Here is a 27,140-nt window from a genome sequence, read left to right on the forward strand (position 1 = left end):
TCAAGGGAAAATCAGTGAGCAATACATAGTCAACTCCAATTTGTTATATTTATGACAAATAAAGTTCGAGCATGATGTAGAAACTTAAAAAACAATGATTGCAACAATAACAAAATTAATAATGTTATTGAGGAGATGATGAGTCATAGTTAAGTGGTTGCCAACTGCTGTGAAAAAGTTTGGGTTATCAATAAAACAGGGAAATCTTGGAAACTTTATATTTAGGGACAGCAAATACTAGGGTTCTTAGCAATCAACACTTTCTTAACCAAAAATTGAAGAGTTACCACATTAGTCAGATCCCAAAATAGGATGAGCTAGTTTAATCAGACTTAGAGGATGGAGCCCATAATGACAAATCAGTTATGCTACTAAATTCAACCCAATGAATATGATTTCCCTTGGGATATCCTTTGGGACAACCATCTCACCTCGAAGGCTAACTTCATTTGGTTGGTGGCCCAAAATAAGATTCTTATGGTGGGCAATCTCATGAGAAGAGGGTTGCCCATCCCCAATAGATGTGTTCGTTATGAAAATGAGCTAGAGTCAGTTTTACACATATTTTTGGAATGCCCCTTTGCCCTAAAGATATTGGATAAGATCCTCTGCTTGTTTAACTTATCTTGGGTCAAACCAAGCTCAATGCTAAGTTTTATTGTGCAACAGGAAGCTCCCTTCTTGTTCTCTACCCTTCCAAAACTATGGAAGATAACTCTGTCCCACGCTTTTTGGGGAGGAAAGAAGGAAATTAACCAAGAATTCTTCAAAACAAGAAAAGAAATATCTCATGAGTGAAAGCAATGATTATCAAGGCTATTAAGGAGAAGCTTCAAATCACAAAGAAGAAGAACAAAATGTTGATTTCAAAGGCAGAAGAGATCCAAGCCCACAGTTGGGATTTAAGCTTCTCCTTAGAGGAGAATATACATAAGGCGGCAAATGGGAGTTTAGTCAGGTGAACTAGACCCTGAAGTTCTTGGTTAAATGTCATGTCCCCTCCCTGATCGTCATATATACATATCAATTATTATTATTAATTAATATAATAATTAATAACAAATGATTATTTGAAATTTATTTATTTATTAAATATTATTATTTAATTAATATTTATTACTAGTAATATTCTTGGAATATTCAAATAAAAAATTAATTAATATTATATTATAAACATAATTTATATGTTATAAATAATAAACATAATTTACATATAATACCTTACACATATACGTTGGCGATTGAAAGCAAGTAATTGTCAAGCAAAAGACACGCTAACAACAGCAAATGGTGCGATGCTACTTGGACCCAATGATAATTATTGGAAACAATTAAAAGTGGCTAATTGAATATGAAAACATTCAACAATAAATTGAATATTATTGAATTCCACATAGGTGAGTTTAGTAATTAAAGCTTTATTAATTGTAAAACATTATTTACATTTTGAGGATGGTCGACTATCACCAGACAAAGATGGTGATTAGAAGGAAGCTATCATTGCCGACTCCATAAAGGTGACAGACACAAATACGTAGCCACATAAACAGGAGAAACAATGATTTGCATTCATTGCCAAGGAGGAACGATTATTTGCATTAGCTTAACTAATTAATTAGTTAGAAGCAAAGGCATGATATCAAACAATGGGTGCAAGAGTTGTGAGGAGACACGACTCCCCCATCAAATCTCTTTGCTGGATATTTAAGGGAATGGGTCGACTCAAGACATACATCTACATATCAAGTCGTCTTAATTGGAAGTAGGCCAAACATTTAGAGACTTGTGATCGGGTGATAATAGTATGCATGGGAATGTATTCTCACTATAGGAAGTTCGATAGTGCTTCTATGCAGAATTTAATATTAATAAAAATATTAATATAGAGTGCATTATGTATTTAAAAGGGATACTAAGTATAATGATAGTGGCAGACCAGATCTGACCCATGACCAGCCACCAAACATATCACTAACAAGTAATGTTTAGTTCGTATTATTAGCAATTTGTATAATAGGATATTAGCTAATACACAAATAATTGGTAATATATTACTTAATTTACGTATTTATTTATGTATACATATACTCAAATCAGGGTAAGAAATAATACAACGATTGTAAATATAGATGTTGATAATAGTATAATACCTTTAGATAAATACATAATGATCTATAAATGAATCAGAATAAGATTAACTATTTAGTATGGTAAGAAAGCAAGTACTTGATGGACTATAGAAAAATAGAACATTCCAGATTTGATTCATGTTAAGGTAGTCTTGACTCTTAATCAAGTTAGTTTAAGCCATAACTAATTTGAAATAGATTAATGATGGTTAAAATAGACCAAATCCTAGGAGGGGACATTACATTAAAGCTAAACTTTGATGGTGCACCAAAAGGGGAACCTGAGGAATGTTGGAGGGGTGCTCAAAGTTAGATAATTGTACTTTCATGGCAGCTTATGCAAGGCCGCTAGGGATTCAAAAGAATCAGTTTGCATAGCAAGTACTGCCCTATGAGGGATCTAATTGGCCACAATCCCCTAGGTTGATCACCTCCTCCATTCAACACATCCAAGAGATCAATAACCCTAAATGGCCCTTGGATGCCGCTACTTTTACAGACGTAGATAGACTTGTGTGATAGCATCTCTCACAATTTCTCCCTCAGCATGTTACCCCTCAACATCGTGGTCCTATCTCTTTCTCACAGTGTAGTCCAACTTCTCGTTAGCATAGACCTACTCCTCTCTAGCCAGCCCCCAATCTCAAAGGCATATGCATATTACAAGCTTCTCCACAATTGTAGGGTTTACTTTGTTCTCCAATGTTAGCTGTGATCCTAGGAGTAACCCTCTCAGCCCTTGACACTTGCAATGAGCATAGTCAAATCTTGTATCAGTCCCTTCACAATGATCAATGATGGCACCAATGACTACACCACCTCTAGTATAAAAAACGATACTTGATGATCTACCATTTTCCTCTATAGCTACTTTTTGCTCTTTGGGGTTCTTGTTCCCCCTTCTTATTTGTAATAATTTCTGACCACTTGTGTTGGTGGTCACTTGTTATTTTTGTATCTTTTATTTTTGTTCTTCCCATTGGTGGGGCCTTTCTAGGTTTCTCTTCGTATAAGTTTCTATTGTAACTTGCTGTTCTCTTGAGTCCCATTGGCCTACGGAAAACCTACCAAAAAGAGGTTGTGGAGCTTGAGACTCAAAAGACATTATCTAGGATTGAGATAGAATAGATGGGTCATGTCCCATCCGCTAGATATATGTAGAGCAAAAGATATATGTAACAAAGCATGGATATATGTGGATAGGAGATATAAGGATGAAATGTATGTACTTGATTGAACTTGATAATAAGAATATACCTATGCTCCCCTAAGTTTCCAAGATGAGGACGGCAAGACATGATTCCAGTACAAGGGTTACTTTTAGGCTATTTTTAAGGGAATAAAAATTTAAAAATATTCATATAATAACATTGATAAAAACATTCATCATAGACATTAAAGAACCCTTGTGAGCATGGATAATTGAATACGAATTATGATCTATATATATATACATATGAGCACAAGTTAATATTTTATTCAGAATCTAGAGCCTTCAAGACTGCATGTTTTGTTGCCAAACTCATTAACAAAGAGGAATGGTTAAGTAAAACGGTAATTGTTTGTTTCGATTTGACCTTAAATGGAATTTTCTGAGTTGTTTTTGCAAAAACATTTTTGCATTATGAAAATGTCATTTCTTGCCAACTATAACTTAACTCATATAGAATGCCAACTTTGTCTATGGCAGTACTTGTATACTAAACAAGTTGTCATATGAAACAAGATAATCCTTGATTGTGGCTTTGACTGTGAAGATATAAAGATTTGCAATAGGGGATATGTATTTTGCTAAGATACCGATTCTTTGCCAAAATGGCTGGGTCCGGGTCTGGATTCTCGCCTGGTCCAGGTTCGAGCCTAATTCTTCTTGGGTTCCTCTTGGGTCCTTTCGAGGTGGTTGGGTCCGCTGTGGGTCTTGCATCCACCCGGGTCCTTCCCAGGTGGTTGGGTCCGTTGTGGATCATGCCACGACCCAAGTGGCTAGGTCCTCTGTGGGTCTTGCGTGGCAGGACCCACAGCGGACCCAACCACCTGGGAAGGACCAAAGTGGAACCCAAGAAGAACCCACACAGACCCGAGAGAACCAAGGCCCGTGGGTTCCCAAAAAACGAGGCCCACAGGTCATAAAGGAGCAAAAAACAATTAAAAAGCACTTTTTAAAATATTTTTTTAACCTCTAAACCCTAATTTCGCCCCTTATGATGCACAAAAATATTATAATTATATTTTATAATTTTGATGTTTGAACATATATATAATTAAAATATATATATATATATATGTGTGTGTGTGTGTGTGTGTGTGTGTGTGTGTGTGGATGTACCCATACCCATACCCAAGGAAAAAAAATTTGCCGAATCTGCGAATCTGTACCCGATTCAGTATCCATATCCGTACTCGAATTTGTAACTTAGGTATTTTGTAGATTTTATGATCATGATATATTATTGGTCTAATATTTAGTTACGCTTATAGTTTGATGGGGGTTTGGGGCAACTCCCCCAACAAGGTCAAGGGGCAACGTCCCTTGTGGGGAATTGGAGGTAGCACCCCCAACAAGGTTGAGGGACAATGCCCCTCATGGGGTTTGAGGGCTTGTGATGTAGGGCGGGGTCAAAGGGGGGGAGCCCTGGCCACCAAGCCCAAATTAATACCTTCACAACCACATAGACCTTCATGGCAAACACCATTTTCATATTTTTTTGTAAACCCTAGTGGGCATGTCATAAACCAAACAAGCATTGAAAGGTTGTAAACTTTTTTTTTAATTACACAAAATTGTCCCTAGGTATGTTAGGGGGCGGCTAGTTGTCCCTGGGACAAATGGGAGACATCTGGATGTTCCTTGGCCGTCTTGGGAATGACTAGTTGTCTCTTAACATACCTTGCTATTTTTTCATGTCCTAGGAAAATTTCCTAATTTTTGACAAAGGGGATGGGGGGGGCGTCCTTGAGTCCTTGAAACATTTCCTATGGGAGACAAGGGTAGAAAGGAAAGAGACGTGTCCCCAGAGAGCATACGATTATACCAGAATTCTATATATGTTATATTACATGCTTTTATGATTAGTTAACTAGTTAGTACTCTGTTCGGATTAACTCCTTGCTCCCTTTGTATAGCTGAGTCTAGGTGTAAATACAACACAAATTACTTGGGGCTCAAAACTTCGGTTTGTGATCCCCATTTTTTTTGCTAACATTTATTTCATTGTTCGGATCCTAACTAGGTTATATAAAGGACAACAAGGATATATTCAAAATTTAAACCAGATATAAGAGAAGGAAGAAGGATGAAAATTTTCTAAAAATTCGTGGCACTATCTATGTCATGCCCCCCGATTTGACATCCCTTATCAGCGAATCTAAATATAAAATTATCTTACAAAGTAAGACTTCACAATTTTATAAAATCAAACAATGTGCTTTGATTGCCTATAACATACAGTGGGGTTTCTTAATTATTGAACAACATCAGCCTTAAAGGACCGACCTTTCCTCTCCTATGATGCAATGATCCTATTCACAAACTATTAGTTAATTAAAAAAAACGGTCCTATGCATAATCTTTATATGTGATCATATAATCTCTTATACCGAATTAAGGCAATAATGCATAATCTATATATGTTGTTTAATACTGTTAACCATAATTAAGGAATAAAGATACGAGGGGAAACGATGGTGAGGTCCTCTCCGAAGTACACCACCTCATGGTAGTGACCAAATGGTCCCATGAGGCCAAGGGGGCACAAGGAGTGTTGCCCTTCGACTTAGGAGGGAAGGATCCTTGGGACACCCTACTCCAGTCATCCTAACTTCCCTATCATGATGAGCTATGGAGTTAAGGAATTCATATTATAAGGCAGAAGATAAAAGTGGGATGGTGAGGGGAATGGCTATGGGATTCCTCACTAGGTATGGCACCCCATGGTAGTGACTGAATGGTCCCATGAGGCCAAGAGGGGTAAGAGTTCCGCTCTTGGGCCTAGGGTAGAGGAACTTTCAGGCACCCTAACCTACCCCTTTGTCCTACCCCCCCCTCCCCACCCATGGTTGAGATCCATAATTAAGTTATGTTTATTTTATAATCAATTTAATGTTCCTAAACCCTAGTAATGAGATCTATGTTTTGCTTAGTATTTCAAACAATGTTTTGTGTAGTTATGTTTCAATGATTATCTAACATGTTTGCAATACCTCAATTTAGGAAATCTAAGTTGGTACATAACCCTATTCCATCTCCTACTTCCTTGGAAATTTGGTTTTTGGGCAAACTAGCGCATTTGATAAAAAGGGGACATAACAAGTGTTATCAGAGCATGTTCTTGCCAGCCTGAGGGAATTAGTTAATGCAATTAAGCCAACGAACCTTAAGGGCTCTAGAGAGAGAAAAAAGGAAAGCTACAATAGCCATGGAATGTGAGTTTAGAGCCTTTATGGAGCAAACTACTCGGTGTTGATTTTATGATCAGACTGATACAGTAAGCAAAAAAATAAATGAAACACACATCACACAGCAGTACCCTGGGAAAACCTCCCTCTTGGAGGTGAAAACCCAGCAACAAATCCTTAATTGTATTCACTCAGAAATCAGTATTAGATTTACAATTAGCTTCACACATGAAGCAGCAAACTGAATCGAACTTACAACAGACTTATCTGAAGAGTATACTGTAGACTATAAGCAAGATCTGAAGGTGATCTACTGGTTCGCTGCCCTTGAGACTGAGTTTGCTTGCTGTCTTGGTAAGTGAATTCACCAGCTGCAGATGAATTCGCTGACCTTGAAGAGCCCTAGGTGAATTCGCTGTCACAGTAGACAAGTTTTCCAGCACTAAACAAGGTTCGCCAACCTTGTATGATGTCCGCCAATCCTAAACAGGAGTTTGCTGACCTTGGAGGATTATCCAAGTGAAATCGCTGACCTCAAGACTTGAATATCTGGAGTAGATCACTGATCAATATGCAGAAGTATTTCGCTGATGATGAATGGATAATTCGCTGATGTGATTATTTGATAATTTCGCATAACAATGGAATACTTTTATATCTGAATGTGTAGATTGAGTCTTGTTATATACAAGACTCAATCTCTCTTTCATGAGATGGCTGGGCCTATAAGGCCGACTTATAAATATTATCTTTTTATTGTATTTCCTTTCTTTTGGCGCCACCTTTTAATTTACAAATAAGGTACAAATGGGGGCACACTTTACATATCATTGACTTAGGGCCCAATTTAAAATTACAATAGCTAATCGCTCACATATTACTTAAATTTTAATTGCCAAAGGCAACATTAAAATTTAGCATAGTAAAATCCGATACTAGCTAGATATTTCAACAGCAAACTACTCAGGCCCTACAAAACATTACAACAACCATAGGCAACCTTAGGACAAATCCAGAGAATGAAAGGGAAAGAACTCCAAGTCAATCAGAGAGTGATAATAGGTCCACCTAGGAGTCTACCCCTAGAACAAATGCACCACCTTTTCTATTTAGGGAAGAGCCATCCAAAGGTAGTGAAGAAACCCATATCCTTGGCATGAGGGAACTTGCTGCAGAATAGGCAAGATTAGACCCTGAAATTAAAAGAAGCATTCCCTTCTCTGAATTTTGTGAGGTCGATGCAAGGAAAAACTATAGGAAAAGGAGAACACAGCCTAACATGGAGATGCAAAACAAAGTGGGGAAAATGACCATTCCTAACTTCGATCGATCCAGGAAAATCTCAGCTCATTCATGGATTCAAAAATTAGAGACTTACCTCACCCTTTGTCCTATGACCGAAAGGGATGCTATCACATTTGCCATACTACACCTAGAAGGAACAGCACATGAATGGTGGCATTTGTTGGCAACAAGGCAGAAAACTGAGAAGGGGGGTGAATCTGTTTCTCAAAATCTTTTCTTAACTCAAACACAATTTTAGATCTGATAACTAACAGTGAAAGCATAACTCAACACCACATCAATAACACACATAACATCAAGATTTTTGACGTGGAAAACCCGGTCAAGGGAAAAACCACGGTGGGAACCTGCCAACAATATGATGATACCCTGTTAGAAGTATATGAAATATTACAATGGGGAATGCACATGCATTCAAGCACACTGCCTAGAGCTCACTGCTCAAAACAACAAAGGGCTACAACCCAAGGAAGACTCATTGTCTTACAAAAATATTTGGATTACATCCGGAAGATCATGAACTCAGACAATAGCATCTCTTAATGCTTGGTTACACTTCCGGTTAGGCACATAACACATATTCTACTCTTTCGCACTTCTTCACACTACTTCACTGATTCCGAAAGATCAAAGAATTATTTGCACACAAAGATACCTCTCTCACATGAGTATTACATTTATTTATACATATCATTAACCTATCTTTCAAGGTCAGCTCTACACACATCACAAATTACAAAGACATACCCATACACGCTACAATATTGTATGTGGACCAAAACAATGTCGGCTAAGACATAGTATGGACCTAAATCAACACCTCAAACATGAAACACCTCCAAAATTATGCCTTGAACATCCGCAACACACTACAAGCATCCGGTCGGCCAAGAACATGAAGAAAACCACCAGATCAAGGAAAATCATCATTCAACGCTCACTGATCAATACAGACCACCAACACAAATAGGACACGATCTAGAAACATCAACAAGCATCATGAATTACCATAGAAACAACCGCACCAACACCACTTACTAGAATCTTCATCATCATTATACCGAACTTCAAGAACACTATCTGCAATGATTGTCAAATTGAAAGATTCACTTGCGGACCTCCAAATCATGAACCATTTGAATTAAGGACACACCAAACGTCCCAAACACTCAATCAAATCCGCAAACCAAGATATTGCAACGTGGAGCAATGCGGATCAAAATCCAGAACACTAATCAACACCGAACTGAAAAACCAACCGCAATACCGGATCTCATAACTCGATCAAATCTCCATGCGAAACTTGAGCTGAATCAACTAGAGATACTTATCTCAAAACCCTCTCCAACACACTGGCCAAACCAGCTCACTCAATCTGATTGCAACACTAGAACACACAGAGGAATATGTTGACATCAATGACAACACATCACTCAGTTAATCCAAACACATATTTGCACATTATCCCAACAATCTCCCTAATGCCAACAGCATCATGGCCTAATTACACAAGATCACAAGAATGCTAAGACCTATGATGCCTTCAAGAAAAGACTTATTGAGAGATTTGACCACACCCATCCCCAAAAACATTTCAAGGAACTCGCAAGGATAAGACAAAGAGGAACTCTTGAAGGAATATATCTCAGAATTTCAAAGATTAGCAGTTATGGTCCCTGGGATATTCGAAGAAAGACTCATCTATCTATTCATAGAAGGACTGACTGATGCAACCCGATGACTAATGAGTGCTTTTGATCCATCTACTCTCCAAGAAGCAATCCTTAGAGCTACTCGGTTGGAGGCTGCTCAAACCACGGGGCGAGATCATTCTAAAAAGGCAACATCAAGAGATAAGCATTTCTACGAAAAGAACAAGAACAAGAATATGCACCTCTCTCATGACGAACAAGAACTAAGGAAGAAAGGCCTATGTTTTGATTGCAAGAAGAAATGGGAACAAAACACACTTGTAAACAAGATAAAACCAAGAGGAAAAGTTATGCTTTAAATGTAAAGAGGTATGGGGGCCTTGACATAATTGCACTCGAAGGGGCCTTAAAAGTAAACACTTGTGCTACAAGTGCAAAGAGAAGTGGGAACCAGGACACATATGTGGAAAGAAAAGCCAGCTACGTAAAATAGAGGCAATATTGGATGAAGAAGTAGAAGGAAGCTCAAACAAGAAAATAAGATACGACAAAGGAGGTCTTAAGAGCAGACCATCAAAAGAAAAAAGGATAATTAACAAATGGAGCTTTGTAGAGGAACCAATCTAGCAACCCCGACACCCTCATATTCCTAAGATTCCCCCAATAAAAATTATAATATGTCAACTCATAAGACGCCAAAGTTTCCTTGTCAAGTAAATATGGATCAAATACATTCTAGTCAATAAGGAGGATCTACAATACTTGTATTTGCGTGACTACATATAATCATGTGTGTACTCCATGTTTCATGTATGTCTACTCCATGAGCATCTATGATTACCATAAAATCTAGAATATGAGAATAACAAGAGCAAAAGACTCACCAAGATAACATGTTAGTTTTTCCAAATACAATTGGATGACCTTGATCCTTTTTCTCTATAAGAGAGAAAACTTAAAGGACCGACCTTTCCTCTCCCATGGTGCAACGATCCTATTCACAAACTATTAGTGAATTAAGAGAAACGGTTCAGATATGATCAAACAAGGCGTCTCTTAGCTAAAGTGGAATATGAAAAGCGGTGGTCAAAGAGCATAACTCTCCAGCATGGAAGAAGGATATAAAGAGATCGTCTTAGCAATTCAAAAGGGGGGATGGAAGGAATCAGATTCAGATCACCATCAAAAGAAAACCAGACAGATTCAGACATTGACAGCCAGCATATATTAATAAAATCTACCTGCGATCTGGTATGTAAAGAATATTAGTTAACGATATGATAATGACTACTTGAATTACTCTTTGAACAGCATATGGGTTAGTTAAGCATCATATGTTCATATAATTTTGACTGTGTGTATTAATAGGGGCAACTATGCATAATCTTTATATGTGATCATATAATCTCTTATACTGAATTAAGGCAATAATGCATAATCTATATATGTTGTTTAATACTGTGAACCATAATAAAGGAATAAAGATACAGGGAGAGGAAACGGTGGTGAGGTCCTCTCCAAAGTATGCCACCTCATGGTAGTGACCGAATGGTCCCATGAGGCCAAGGGGGCACGAGGAGTGTTGCCCTTGGACTTAGGAGGGAAAGATCCTCGGGACACCCTACTGCAGTCATCCTAACTTCCCTATCATGATGAGCTATGGAGTTAAGGAATTCATATTATAGGGCAGAAGATAAAAGTAGGATGGTGAGGGGAATGGCTATGGGATTCCTCACTAGGTACGCCACCCCATGGTAGTGACTGAATGGTCCCATGAGGCCAAGAGGGGTAAGAGTTCCACTCTTGGGCCTAGGGTAGAGGAACTTTCAGGCACCCTAACCTACCCCTTTGTCCTACCATAATTAAGGAATAAAGATACAGGGAGAGGAAAAGATGGTGAGGTCCTCTCAAAAGTATGCCACCTCATGGTAGTGACCGAATGGTCCCATGAGGCCAAGGGGGCACAGGGAGTGTTGCCCTTGTACATAGGAGGGAAGGATCTTTGGGACACCCTACTGCAGTCATCCTAACTTCCCTATCATGATGAGCCATGGAGTTAAGGAATTCATATTAAAGGGCAGAAGATAAAAGTAGGCTGGTGAGGGGAATGGCTATGGGATTCCTCACTAGGTACGCCACCCCATGGTTGACTGAATGGTCCCATGAGGCCAAGAGGGGTAAGAGTTCCGCTCTTGGACCTAGTGCAGAGGAACTTTCAGGCACCCTAACCTACCCCTTTGTCCTACCATAATTAAGGAATAAAGATATAGGGAGAGGAAACGGTGGTGAGGTCCTCTCCAAAGTACGCCACCTCATGGTAGTGACCGAATGGTCCCATGAGGCCAAGGGAGCACAAGGAGTGTTGCCCTTGGACTTAGGAGGGAAGGATCCTCGGGACACCCTACTGCAGTCATCCTAGCTTCCCTATCATGATGAGCTATGGAGTTAAGGAATTCATATTATAAGGCAGAAGATAAAAGTGGGATGGTGAGGGGAATGGCTATGGGATTCCTCACTAGGTATGGCACCCCATGGTAGTGACTGAATGGTCCCATGAGGCCAAGAGGGGTAAGAGTTCCGCTCTTGGGCCTAGGGTAGAGGAACTTTCAGGCACCCTAACCTACCCCTTTGTCCTACCCCCCCCTCCCCACCCATGGTTGAGATCCATAATTAAGTTATGTTTATGTTATAATCAATTTAATGTTCCTAAACCCTAGTAATGAGATCTATGTTTTGCTTAGTATTTCAAACAATGTTTTGTGTAGTTATGTTTCAATGATTATCTAACATGTTTGCAATACCTCAATTTAGGAAATCTAAGTTGGTACATAACCCTATTCCATCTCCTACTTCCTTGGAAATTTAGATTTTGGGCAAACTAGGGCATATGATAAAAAGGGGACATTACAATCTCTTTGGTGTTTGCCTTGTGAGAGGGGATGGAGAATGGAAAGGGCTCGAATTCCAAAAGAAATCCTTGAAAAGATGTGACGAATAGAAAACATACCAAATAACTATCATGGGAAAAGATAAAGGAGTAATGTAATCCCAAATCAAACACTCCTACGTTCCAGATGTTTCAGGGACAAGGAAGGGGGGACAGCAAGCGGCCCGTTTCTAGGACGTCCCCTAGAGGACCATTTTTAGGGGATGGCAAGGGATGACATTTTACAAAATTTTTAAATATATATATGAAATTTTCAAAATATATTAAAATCCTATAGAAAGAGAGGGAAAGAGAGAGATGTCAATAACTAATAAGAACAATATCACTATGTAAATAAATCATGAGAGCAATAGTATAACAACACAATAATTTTCAATAAAGCATTATAACAGTCTCAAACATTAAAAAACCATGGTTTATCAATATCCATAAGTCTCAAACATGTATCCAAAAGTCTCGAATATAAAAATACAACAGTCTATGAAACTAAGCCTCATTCGGGTTATCAATATCCAAAGACTCAAAACCATCTTAAGTCATTATCACCCTCTGGCGGAAGTGGATCATCCAATGGTAGCTAGACCAGTCCTAGTTGTTGGGTTAGTGTTTTGTTTTGGTTTTATATCTTTATGTCATTTTAGGGTTCCTTTCTAGTTCGGAAGTCCTTGTGGGTCCCCCACAAACCAATAGAAGCAAAGAAAATTTAAAAAAAACAACGTTTTTTTGTTTTTGAAAGCTTGGAATCATTCCCAGCCGTAAGGGACGGCTAGCCATTTTGGGGATTGGGGCGCCAAGGGGACGTCCCCTTGCCATCCTGAGGACGAAGAGTTGTCTTGGGTATGGTGAGTCATCCCCAAACAGTTGGAGATGTTTCTTGGGGTTTTTGGTGTAGTGGGGACGGCAAGGGGACGTCCCCTTGGTGTCTTCCCGTCCTAGAAACAAACAGGGGGTGAAGACGCCAAATTTCGAGAGAGGGGACACGTCCCTGTGTAAGATATGAAAAATTCAAGAGAGACTAGGGAACAAAATAAATTAACAAAGAAAATGAACATGGCAAGCCCAAATGGAGAACGGAAACAAAGATGAAAGCTGAGAGAGAGGAAAGACACCGTAGAATGGAAATGTTGAGAAGATGAGGATTGAGCATGTCAATGAGGGTGTTGTCAAAGAAGACAGAGAAAAGGAAAGCAGAGAAGACAAATGGAAAACCCCAGAAAAATCAAATTCAAGGTGGGAAAAGGTAGGACAACTGTTAACCAGTTTGGAGAAGAGCCTAAACAATTATGGAAGATCTAGAAAGTTGTGAGGAAATTGGGATAGTACAGAGGTTCCACTCCTATTGCAACTCTCCCAAAGTGCAAAAATTCTAACCAGATCTATCAAACCTAACAGTCAAGTTACATGGCCTTACAAATGCAAGAGCCAAAGAAGAGTCATTGATAAGCAAAAAAGAAAATATTCAGTACTTAAAGGATGCTTATCAGCTGGGACCAATACTCTTATGGCACTAATATTAAACAGGTTGGTTTCTACTTCTTCGCTCTGTTTGGAGAAACAATATTGATACCTGAAAATCACATCCAGGTTTGTTTATCATCCTGATTCATCGATTCTTTCCACCACCAAGGCCTGGTACTGAGGAGCAGTGAATGCACCACAAATAGTGAAGTGGTTCCGTAATCTGTTGGATAATATTGAATTTGCACTTCGGGAGCTTTCTAACACTGTTTTGTGACAATAAAGAGCGACCTCATATTGCTGAGAACCGAGCTACCGATGACATGACTAAGCACATAGAATATCATCAACACTGCATAAGATGGTCAATCCAAGTTGCCAATATCTTCACCATGCGTTTGATAGAGGCAAAAATTTTGTTTCACATCTCAGCTCAGGCTGTAAATATTTGTCATTGGGGGTAGATGAGGCATGTAATATCACATTCTTTGTGCCCTATAAGTTAATTTATAGGAGGTATTGGTGTATACTGTAAACCCAACTTATTAGGCCCAATGAGTTACCTATTCTTTACATACAATAAAAATTTTATCAAGACCCAATGAGTTACCAACTTAAGAAATGTTATCCGTGATTAGGTCAAGCATACCTATTTGTTATGACATATTCACACATCACTCCATTGCAAATGGGGACCCCTGCTTTTTGCTTTCTAGGGTTAGTCTTCCCGGCTTTGTTGTTTTGGTCTTAGTTATTAATCTTTGCATTGGAGAGTTGCCAGTGAGCTCGTTACGATAGGATGGTCTGCTTAGGCTCAAATGGGTCAGTAGGTGGTCCAGGTTAGGGTCTCTGATTAAAGTTTCCTCTTGGTTAGGCCTGGGTCTCGGGTTGAGTCTTGATTGAGTTTGAGGAAGTCTTTGTATCATGCTAGGAATCTTTCCTTTTGAGGCCTATGTCATTGAGTTAAGGAAGTGAATGGAGGTATGTGAACGGGTGTTCTCAGGGATTCTTCCCTTTAAGGGTTTGAGATTGGTCCAGTTGATGAATGATGAAGTTCTTTTACTTCTAGGCATTGATTAATATAAAATTGACCTATTTATCCTTGGAAATGCCTAACGACCAAGCCTAGACTTGAAAGCTTGAGAGTTGAATGGGAATTTGAGCTAGATTGTCAAATTCTCTCCTGACCCTTCCAAAGGGACAGGAGCAAAACCCTCCTTAGCTCTCTTTTGACTCCTATTCTAGACAAAATCTTCACTTAAAGGCGTGGATTGGGAGAAAATTAGCTTGAATTCACCTTTAGGATGCCTTTGAACAAACTTAGACCTGGTAATTTGGAGAAAAGGTCATGAATTTGAGCATTATTGCCAAATTCGCTCTTGACCCTTCCAAAGGGACAGGAGCGAATTTCCTTTGATCTCCTAACTTTGATCAAAAGGCTTACTCCAAAGTTTTGATTGAGGATAAATTAACTTATCCATGCCTTTGAAGAGGTATAAACATCATGTTTGAGCTAGCAAATGGGAGAAGTGATGAAGAATTTGAGCACAAATGCCAAATTCGCTCCTAACCCTTCCAAAGGGACAGGAGCGAATTTCCTTAGAATCCTTTCTTCCTCCCCAGTTTGGATCATGAACCTTCTTCCCATGGTTTGAGTGAGAATGCTAATACCTTTGAAGTGAGTTGCAACCAAGTGAGATGAGAAAAATTGGAGAATTTGAGATAAGAAGCAAATTTCGATCATGACCCTTCCAAAGGGTCCAGAGCGGAACTCCTTTTGAGGTCATGTACCTTCCAAAGGTACCTAAGCGAAATTGTCAGGAAGTGCTTGTGATCCAACATTTTGAGCTAGGCGCCTCCTTAAGGTGATTTGTTAGCATGTCCTAAAGTGAGAGCAAAGTGAATGAGGGTGAAGTATTGAATGTTTGAATGATATTGAGCCTAAAACATCAATTTCGCTCCTAACCCTTCCAAAGGGGAGCGAATTTCCTTAGATCTCCCTTCTTTGCATCAAGCTTAGGTTCCAAAGCTTTAATTGAGGTTGATTGAACTTAGAGGCACCCCTAGGCATGCATTTGAGTAGGTCATGATCACTAAATGTGAGGGATTTGAGCATAATTGCCAAATTTCGCTCGACCCTTTGGAAGGGTCAGGAGCGAAATTTATCTAAGCTCCTAACCCTTCCAAAGGGTCCAGAGCGAAATCCTCCAAAAGACCTAATTCTTCACTAGAGACATTGAATGGTAGTCATGCATGGCAAGGAAAAGATTCAAAAGTCAAGTCTAAACCTAAGTGAAAAGGGATGTGAATCAAGCCTAAAAGAGCAATTTCGCCCCTGACCCTCTCAAAGGGTCCAAAGCGAATTTCTTCATAAAGCATTATACCTTGCTCAAACCTTTGAACTAATTCATTCCCAAGAGTTTTGAAGGCGAATTGACTTGATCTTGGTAAGGTAAGGGTGAAAAGACAAGTCCAAGGCAAGTTGAGTGTAAATTGAGTCTAGAAAAGCAAAATTCGCTCCTGACCCTTCCAAAGGGTCCAGAGCGAAATTCCTAGGACTCCTTATTTCATCTAATGCACTAAAAGAACCTTGTTTTAAGCTAAATTGATGGAGAATTGACTTGGTCATGATAAGAGGAGATTTGATATAAGTTAGGTTCAAGGCAAAGAAATGATGAATGGAAGATGAATAGCATTTAAGGAAGAATTTCTCTCCTGACCCTTCCAAAGGGTCTAGAGCGAAATTTCCTAAACCTCTATTTACTCCTTGTTTGAAGATCAAGATCTTTGTCCCTATGGCGTGGTTGAGAGAGGGTTGGTGTATGCTTGAGAGGTGATTTGGAGCAAAGGAAATGATAGATTTGAGACTAAATCACAAATTTCGCTCCTGACCCTTCCAAAGGGTCCAGAGCAAATTTTCTTGAAACCTCCTTTTGCTCCCAATTTTGTATCAAGCCTAGTGTTGATTGAGGTTGATTGAACTTAGAGGCATCCTTAGGCATGCATTTGAGTGAGTTGTGGTCATAAAATGTGAAGAATTTGTCCAAAAATGCCAATTTCGCTCCTGACCCTTCCAGAGGGTCCAGAGCGAAATTCCTAGGAGGTCTAATGTTTTGCCTAGGCCCTTGAGTGAAACCTATTCCTAAGCAATTTTGGAGGCAAATGATTTGATCTTGGTAAGGTAAGGTTGAAAATGAAGTCTATATGAGGTAAATTGAGCCTAAGAATGCCAATTTCGCTCCTCACCCTTCCAAAGGGTCCAGAGCGAATTTTCCTAAGACCCTCCCTTTTGCTTCAAAAATGGACTAATTTCATGTCTTGGAACCTCAACTAGGACATTATCATGCCTTGGAGACAATTGAAGTAAAGAAAAATGATGACAAAGTGAAGAATTTGTGCAAAATGCAAAATTCGCTCCTGACCCTTCTAAAGGGTCCAGAGCGAAAACCTCATTATAGGTCCTATCCCTGGAGAGGGTCCAGAGCAAAAATCTCATTATAGGTCTTGTCCTTGGAGAGGGTCTAGAGCGAAAACCTCATTATAGGTCTTGTCCTTGGAGAGGGTCCAGAGCAAATTTCATTATAGGTCCTGTCCCTAGAGAGGGTCCAGAGCGAATTTCATTATAGGGCCTGTCCTTCCAAAGGGTCCAAGCGAAATTGATCCTAATGCCTTCTTGTTAATGGTTTGAAGTGAGAAATACCATTTTAGATGAATATATCATAAGTGCTTGACACCATTTTTGTTTATTTTGCAGATCAACAAAATCAAGATGGAGGAAGATCAGGCCAAGACAAGGGCGACCTCTTCAAGTTTCATCATCATTGAGGACACTTCAAATGCATGAGAGAGGATTCAAGGTGCTACTAAGTTGAAGGACTTCAAGTGTTCAAGGAGTTGCAAGCAATGGAGTTAACCATCCTCAAAGACCTCGTTCTACCACATGGAGAAACCAATGGATGTCAAAAAGAAGGATCTTACAAACACTTCAAGGCGAAGTGAGCTACCAGAGGAGGAGTGACTTGACCGTGAAGAGGCTTCATCGAGCATAGGAGAGCCAAGGAAAGGTACACCATTCATCAAGTACATCAAAGACGAAGGAGGATCAACCAAGGTTAGTGCAAGCGTACATTTAAGAAGCAGATAGTTTCAGAAGAGTTAATCAAAGTTAGCTTCTCATCATCATCACATTGAATATCAAGAAATACAACGTTCCTTGATTAACCAAGCACAAACGCAAGACAAGGTGGCATCCCAGTCACTGTTCCTCCAATCAAAGAGGTCCACATCAGCATGTCTAGATTCAATGTACTTGACTCACCAGTGATGGCACAAATTTCGAGGCACCTACCCCTGACATCTATTGGTCCACACTCTTGAAAAGTTAATTTTCTCATTGGCTAAAGAAGTTTTTTGTAACAAACCCTAATTAGGGTTTTCCATCTTGTAATCCTAGCCATTGAATTGTAAAGAGCTCTCTATATAAAGCTCTCGCTCTTCATTTGTAAAGGCTAATAGTGAGTTAATAGTGGTTAGAATAGTGAATAGTTTGTGAATAGGATAGAAGAATAGAAGCTTAGATGGTAATTAGAATAGAGTAGGAAGAGAAGGCAAGAAATTGTTGCCCAAAATTGTAAATAAACCTCATTTTTCATTGAAGTTAAGGTGAAATGTGTTGTTTCTTGCAATATGCATGGTTTCTTGTTGAATCTTCATTTTAGATAATAGACAATTAGATTGAATGAAGGAAGTTACTGAATGCGCTCGCGTGGAATCCGCCTAGTCCATACCACTAGCCCCTTACTGATTGTAAGTGTGCCCTGCGTGGTCAACAGGCATTAAAGAGCTTAATTTCAAATTGTTATACATCCATTGTTCATGCATTAACTTGGATGGTGATCAGTGTTTGATGGAAACGATTTGAACATATCCAAAATGTCCCTTAGAAGATTGCACTGAGCTGGTGTCGAATTGTTCAGTCTGATGGTAAGACCCAACCCAGTAGAACTTCACCTAGTCGCTCATCTATCTTCTTGCATTCTAGGTCTTAGAATAGACTTTTTGAGCCCCCAACCTTTTGCTATTTCTTTATTCTCCCGATGAGTAGATAGGACTTGAGTTCCAACAAATTCAAACGCGCAGGCATTCGAACGTAAGTCCCCTTGTGATTCCAGCATAATCACATCATACCACAAAAGCTTATCCACACGTAGAGACCCTACATATAAGAACCTTGGAGTTGCCTCGATTGATCCTTAGGCGAAATCTTCAACATTCGGGGAAACTTTGTTCAAGAGAGGATAAGGTACCTTTGGGTATTTTATTCTGTGTTTGATCGTGTATAAAAGACACATCAACAATATTATAGGGGTAGTAAAATCTCCCTAAGCATATTTTACATTGGTATATAGTGTAAATAAATAGTGTTTTCACCTCATTCTATCTTCTATTACAGCCATTATTAATCTCTAATAGAAGGTTATTCTTAGTAGCTATCAGTTGTATAAATCTCTTGTGTAACAAGTCTCTTTTATGTTTGTGTAGACTTCATTGCAGATGATGGAACCTGTTTCTAAATTTTGACATGAATGTCTATCTCAGTTAATTCAAAATAGTTTTCTAAAATATTTACACAACATGCTTTTGTCAAGCACCATTATTTGTTATAGCTTATATTCCACAGGAAAAAACTTACTTTGACCTTCATTTGAGCGGTTTAGAGCAGCAGATACTTCTTGCCTGACAGATCGTTGTAGCTCCAACTGCATATCCATACAAGCCTCCAGCATGCGCTGCATGCTAATCATTCCTTGTTGAATTCGTGTCATCTCAGACCTTAAGTCATTTACAACTTCCCATTCCTGCAAGTGTAAGACCAAGTCAATTAAAATTTATATTTTATGTGTGTTTTTTTATTTAAAGAAACTAAATGTATTTACACACTTGGTAATACAATCAATATTGCAGAACAAACATTCTTTTATCTCCAGAAATTGTAAGCACATTTATGCTACCTATTCAAAAATTATCTATATCAATTGTGCTTATTTTGATATTGTGCATCATATGCAACCCCAAAAAGGATAAAGAATAAAATCATAATAACTCACAATGTCAGAGCGTTGTAACGGATGACGACTCCATGTTGTCTGTGGAGGTGGAGGCAATACTGGAGTAGCCCATGCAGTACCTTGTTGCCAAAGTGGCTGTGTTGGTGGAGGTGGAGGAGGTGGAGGTGGACGCAATCCAGGCACATTTGTAACATTAGTAAGACCCTCATTTCGGCTCTCAGCTTCTTGCGGCTCTGGATCTTCCTCCTGCACATTTGTGGTCCTTTGTACAGGCCTTTCTAGATCCCAGGCTACAGGGTTATGACCTTGCCTTTGTACATAGGATCTAATCAGTTGATCCAAACTTTCTCTGAATTCACTTGCCAAAACTGTCGAAACACTCCGCCTGCTCAAAGAAGAAATCAAGTTATAATATTTATGATTTTGACTTCCAAATTTCTGCAACATATCCTGAGCCTAAACAAGTATCAATCACCAATTACTCATATCAGATTCGCCAATTTAAAAGAACAAAATCAATGACTACAGAGGTTCTTGAAAACATACCTGCCTAGAAGTTCACGGAGTTCCATGTTGTATGCAGTTGTGTCCTCTGAAGGCTCAAAATCATTGACTTGTCTTCTAGTTGCAATGCCTTGCCAGGCCCTTGCTTCTCTCTGTGAAGGATGTTCCTGCCAGTCCCTTGCCACTTCCTGTGTAGCATCTTGATGCCAATCACTCTCAACATCTTGTGAAGCATTGCCTTGCCAGTCCCTGTTTACATCTTGAATGGCACCTTCTTGCCATTCTCTGTCTACGTCTTGAGTAGCATCTCCTTGCCAGTCCCTATCTGCATTCTCTGAATCATCCTGCCAGCCTCTATGTAATTCCCCTTCAGTACCTTCCAGCCTTTCCTGCACCCTTTCCACTTCAGCATTTTCTTGCCAGTTCCTATCAACATCTTGTACAGTATCTTCCTCTGAGTCTCCATCTACACCTTCCATATCAATTTCTTGTGCATCCCTTCTCACTTCGCCAATATCTCCTTCCACCTCCCCCATCTCTCTTCCAAGATCTTGCCCATTTCCAGCTTGATGACTTTCTTGCATCGTACTCTGATCTTGTAAAGTGTTTTGCAGTTCTTCCAATCTGGACTGATCATTTCTTGAAGTATTGAAGTTGCTGTCACCAGGAATATTGGAATTGTTGCTTCCAGCCCCATCAGAATGGTTAACAGCTTGACCACGAACAATATTTTCCAATCTGAATAAAAAGCTTTCCCTGGTTATCATTTAATCATTTCAATGCAAAAAGCATACACTCACACATCATGTTGTAATTCTATTAAAATTACTTAACCATATTGCAGCAACTCATACCAATCTTCTACAATCAGAAGACGGTACATTTTAAAAGGGTTCTATCTCGAAGTTTTCAGTATTATCTTCCCTAAGCATGACAAGGTTTTGAACTGCTCACATTCAACAGTTAAGAAGGATAGGCACCAATAATGCACACCCAACATACCATTTGCATATGTTAGAATCAAAGGAAGAAAACACTTCAGTAAGTATCCATACCGTAGAGCAGATACGGTCCTGCGTTGTCTTAACTGACCCAACTCCCTTGCAGCTGTTGAAGGTGGCCTCTCTTCCTCAGTTCCAGGTCCTGTACGCAGAAATCTGCCTCGAAGTAAAGACTGCAAAAGGGTATCAAAAACATTTACTGATAATGGTTTATCCAAACATGAAGAATAAAACAGTCAAATGCAGACAGCAGACTACTATTCATGCTAAAAAGTAGTTTATGCATGCATAATCACATCTAGATACCACGTATTCTGAAACATAAAAGTTAAAATTATATATACAATTATGGCATTACCTAAAGTACCCATAAATATTTGAGCATGCAAAGACAATAATGAAAATTGTAATAGTACAAATAAATGAAATAAAAGTGCAAAGCAAGCAGAGAAGAAAAAACAAATGCCTCTGACAATTTAAAGCCACATAGAACAGTAAAAAAGACAATACATAGAATATCACCTGAAAAGCTTTCTATATATTCACAACTTCAATCTCCAGGAATCAAAAAATATTAAACTTGTGGGACTGGATCCTCAAAGAAAAAACCCAAGATGTGGTCAGAGTAATATACAAATAATAAATAATTGCAAATGAACTCAATCTAAAGATCCTATGGACCAGGAAAACAAGTCGTAGATCGTCAACAACCACTGTTATTGATGAGACATTTTACCCTTATAAAGGTCACATAAAAATGGAAAAGTACCAAAAATGTTAAAACCGTCCACTTCTGATCAAATAACCATGCAGCATGAAAATATGCATATCACACTGCTCACCTGTATCCGGTTGCGGTGTGCAAACTCTGAAACAGCTCGATGCTCCAAGAGTCCTTGAAGTTCTCTCTGTCTCTCCCTCCCGATCCTCACAAGCAAATCCATAAAAGCTTGCCTTCCTCGCAATCTTAGTGCATCCCTGTTCACATGCTCTGGCGCACGCTCCTCCATCTCAGCAACCAATCCACTTTGCGTAACTTCACGTTGTCTAGCTTGTCTTCGTACCAGACCAGGTTGAACACCATGCCTCTGAGATTGTTCCCGCCTGCTACCACGCACATCTCTCTGCTGGCTTGCTGTGTGTACCCACTCCCTGGCTAATCTTACTCTCTCTCTTTCATTTTCACCAAGCAACTCTGTCCTGTGGCCACTGCCATGGGTCAAGTTAGATGAATTTTCAGTGATGCCATTTTCAGTCATCCATCCCCTTACAATTTGTCTCACCCTCTCAGTCTCACCCTCTCCAAGTTCAGGAGATTGTTCCCTACTGACATTCTCTGAATCCAACTGTCTTTCTTCCCAATCTCTATATTCCCCATGCCTGTGTCCAGCTTCAGGAGCCTCATTGTCATTTTGGTCATTTACCATCCACTGTCTGTCCCCAGAAAAATCACTACCTCCCTGTGAAACATTCATTTGTTGATTTGATTGATGTAACAAAGTATTTACACTGCTAGTATTTGCAGTATGGTCCCTTCCACCAACACCAGCATTTTCATGATATGTTTGGTCATCTATGTGCTCCCTTTGAATTTCTGGAACCTCTGAGTGAACCATTCTTGCTCTCATTCTTCCCCTAGCACGATCAGCTCGTTGATCCTCCTCAAGCTCCCTCCACATCTGGAGGAGAGATGAAGCTCGAGTACTAGGCCTTTCAACTCTACCCTCTGATCTAGAAGCTGAAGATTCCCTGAGGAAAGATGAATCTAACATTGATACGGCATGTAGGCCTGCAAGAGCCAGTAACTCTGACTCTCGATTCTGTCTTTCCATTGTAGTGATCATCTCCTGAGCTTGTCGTGCAGCCCATCTAGCCAAGATCCTTGATTGATGTCTTCTTGCAGCAGAGGAATCTGTCAAATCTTCCTCCATTTCAGATCTGCGCCTTCTGCGCACAAGCTGATCGCCTTCCTCCTCTTCATTGTCATCATGGTCCTCATGAAAGCGGTTAATACGATCACGTCGACCATTGATTCCACTATCATGGGCAGAGCTGCAGGATGCAAGAGTCATACAGGTATGGAAATGATCCCGAACAAGCACTTCCAAACCTCGTCTAAATTCCTCATGAGCATCAGATACTGACTGGGCTTCTGTTAATTGATTTATATCCTCTTTTTGCAGCAACTGTTGACGATGGATCATGTTAGCAAACCTTTCATCTGCACTGATTGATCCAGATGCCATTTTGATTTTACCAAGTTCTGACAACAATTTTTATCAGATAAAGAAGGGCAGCGCAAATGATAATCAATGTTATCCTTCTCAGTTCAAACCTTACAGTTTTGATCTTAATATCTGCATCAAATTTTACTGAAACCAATCAGAGGAAAGAGATTAAACAGTCTTTCTGCAAAAGTACTAAACAGAAACTAAACCTCCCTTTGCTTTCCATTTTCTTTCCTTTAAGAAATACTCTTTGACTTAATATCATTTTGGAAAGAACATAAAAGATAAAAATACAGCAGTAGAGGATCACATCCACATAAATAGTATTGTAACATCAATTTAGATTTAGAGTTGAAAAAACAAAGCTTTTGAAAACAGATTATTGAACCTGCCATTCTACACATCCCCTGGTATGAGACAAACACACTTAATTTTGCTCACTGAGTGATGAAAACAGACTATTGAACCTATTAATCTACAGGAATCCCCTTATGTGAAAAGAACACAATTTAATTTTGGCCATTAAGTGATGTATGACATCCTGCGCGATCCAAACCAATCAATGAAACGCCCAGAACAAGAAATGGTCTTACAATTTCCAATCTTATTCATAATCATGAGAAGTTTGATATTGACATGCCTATCAAGTAACATCAGAATCAATTTTCAATCATATCACTTAGTGCAGTGAAATTCTTAGTGCAGTGAAATTCTTTTCTGCTATACAATCTTTGCAAAAGTATCAAATGGTGAGAAAAGAAAAATCACCAACTGTCAGTTGCTGTAGATAATGGTTGACTTAAAGAAATGCAATTTGGTCATCACTTCTATCAAACAACCAAACAGAAGATTTCAGAAAATTTGAACATGTTGAAACTTGAAACAATACTCTCGAATATGATCTATCTTTCAATTAATGATGTAAAATGCTCAAATAGATAATATATAGAATCCCAAGTTACAACCAATTGAAGAAAACAAGCAAGTTTTTACTTTTGAGCATATAAATAAATTCAACTTTACACACGACTCATTAGATAGCTTTGCTTAGATATTCAGTTAAAAAAATTCTGCAAAGAGCATAGTAGAGAATATTTTCACATTCCTAGACTATAAAAGCATGATAATTCAAGAAAGAGAACTTTTTTTCTTGAATGGAGAGGGGATATAAATTAAAAAAGAAACCAAACCATAAAAAGTGTATGCTAATAGATGAGTTTAAATTATACTTGCAAGTATTGGTGGAGACTATATCAAATAAGGAAAAATCAATATAAGGATAAACTGGAACAGATCGGTAGAGTAATTCCTTGTTCCTGAACCTCTTAATATAGAGGTTTTTTATTTTTTGATTATATGATCTAATTGCCAAAAGTAAACTTAAGTGAAATATTGAATCTAATTTTTGAGGCATAAAAAAGAGTTAAAAACAGCAACAACCATTCAACCAAACATAGAAACAAAACTTGGGAACATTAGTAGATATATTGCATCATATCATCATTCTTCAGTCACCAAGGCCATCCCTGTTGTTACAATCTTACCCACTACAGACCATATTTAAATGCAATATATCCTTGCAGTAGTACAATATATCATTAAGATCATATTTAAATGCAATATACCCTTGCAGTAGTACTATATATCCTTACAGGGTACCCCGTTCATCTAATTGCATGCCCTATTTCACTATGGCATCTACATCCCTGTTACCATATCCAATTTTAACATATTCTAGTGACTACATCAGTTTTACTCTTCCATGACTAATATGTATTGTTTTTTGCATCTACATGGGCAAGTATGAAACATCATATGGAAATCCTTTTAATCATTTTATACTTTTCCAACTACACAAAATATCAGTGCAAGCCTCCGCTCAGTTTTGGAGCAAATCAATGCACACATTTCTACGATGGAAATTTCACGCTGGCATACAAAAACATGTTCAAAGATATTCCTAACATGATATTCCTATGTGAAGAACATGAGATTCTGTCCCTAGACCTTTGATCCGACTTCATCACCCGTTTCCAATAGGACCTGTACCAGTAGAACCCTGATATACGACCCTTGGTCAGCCATGTCATTTCGAATCAATAAGGGCACAGCTATATTTATTATTATGTATAAATGTAATCACCAAAAATGTAGGTCATGGATGAGGATGAATTTTTTTATCTATACCGGAGCTTCCAGGTGACTGTAATAAAACCCTTCGGAAGAGGAAAATCGTACGAGAAAAGAATAATAATTATATTGATTTCCTAAAGAATTCTACGTTGAATATAATGACAACTAAAATCTTCCTTACCTATCAAATTGCTTTTTCCGATTGACAATGTATAGACTCTAGATTCTCCTGTCTTGCACCAAAATTATTTTTGTCATACAAAACAAAACCTGTTTAAAGCAATCCTTTTTGGAGAGACTCTGAATTATTAATAGACCTCCTCTGATAGATGATCAGCCGTCCTTAAAAAATCTGAATTGATCAAAGCAAATAGTTTAAGTTAAAACAAAAGACGTTGCAGTTTGCTTCTGTCGCAACAAAGTTGAAATTCAAATTTCTGACAAGTTCATTCAAGAATGCGAAACAGCACAAAACTGTACGCATAATCTACAGAATTCAATCGATTATAAACCAAGCCGGAAACAAAAAGGTGTATTAAAAACGTGACCAGCTCGGTCAGGAGGTAAATTCATTGTCTCGGCAATTCGAGCGGGAACGGCAAATCAGATTACAAAACAGTAGACAAGTTTAGGGCATTTAAAACAAGTACCTGAAAAGTTCGATCAATGTTGAAAACGCACAAAAATTCAACAACATCCCCGCCGAACCAAGTAAATTCAGGCTCCTCGCGGTCCAAAATTCGTCCAAATCAACTCCATCTTCGGCTCGATCGGCTCGAACCCGTGCCCAACACATTTCATATTCAACACAGCACCAGATCGCGGTGCGAAAAAGTAGATTTCAAAAGCTAATTCTACTACAAACGGAGGTTTAAGACCACCCTGCCTAGGGTTTCGAACCCGCTTCCGCTTTTGCAGCAAAAGAGAACACGACGATAATTACCGATACAAACGGATTACGAAGGGAGAGAATATTAATACCCCTCTGGCGGCTAATTATAATCTTCTTTGTTGTGCCTCTGCCACATCATCAGGAAGAATATCTGCGTACTGTCCACGTCAAGTTGCAATGTAAATCCACGTGGTGTGCTGTCCTCTTCTCATTGGTGTGACAGGACGGGTCATTGTTGTTGAGATCGGTGTTTCTCCGTCGGATTTCCTGTATAACGGATCATAGGTAGACATTACTTACGAAACCTGAATCCTTCGCCAAAACCCTTAATCCAAGGTATTTTACAAGGCACTTCAACTTCTCTGCTGAAGTAATGGAATTTTATTATAGAGCGGGTAGCTTATGTAAATATTTGTATTAAGTACGAG

The 27,140-nt window shown here is 38.9% G+C and overlaps 1 protein-coding gene across 3 annotated transcripts in view; it reads right to left on the reverse strand.

Moving 5' to 3' along the window:
• LOC131043616 (uncharacterized) overlaps positions 1-26,785 on the reverse strand; it is a 42,519-nt gene extending 15,734 nt beyond the window's left edge. Inside the window, exons 1-7 of one of the 3 annotated variants that reach the window (XM_057976849.2) lie at positions 26,471-26,785; positions 26,002-26,172; positions 22,302-23,816; positions 21,514-21,632; positions 20,501-21,196; positions 19,994-20,339; positions 19,579-19,744 (exon numbers count right to left, since the gene is read on the reverse strand). In XM_057976849.2, coding sequence (XP_057832832.2) covers positions 19,579-19,744; positions 19,994-20,339; positions 20,501-21,196; positions 21,514-21,632; positions 22,302-23,705 — 2,731 coding nt within the window. In that variant the 5' untranslated portion in view covers positions 23,706-23,816; positions 26,002-26,172; positions 26,471-26,785. Of the gene's footprint in view, positions 1-19,578; positions 19,745-19,993; positions 20,340-20,500; positions 21,197-21,513; positions 21,633-22,301; positions 23,832-26,001; positions 26,173-26,470 lie in introns of all 3 variants that reach the window. The other 2 variants (XM_057976848.2, XM_057976850.2) reach the window with 2 other exon arrangements.
• Positions 26,786-27,140: the final 355 nt, after the last annotated feature.

This window comes from Cryptomeria japonica, chromosome 1 (genome assembly GCF_030272615.1).
Source record: "Cryptomeria japonica chromosome 1, Sugi_1.0, whole genome shotgun sequence".
Lineage (NCBI taxonomy): Eukaryota > Viridiplantae > Streptophyta > Pinopsida > Cupressales > Cupressaceae > Cryptomeria > Cryptomeria japonica.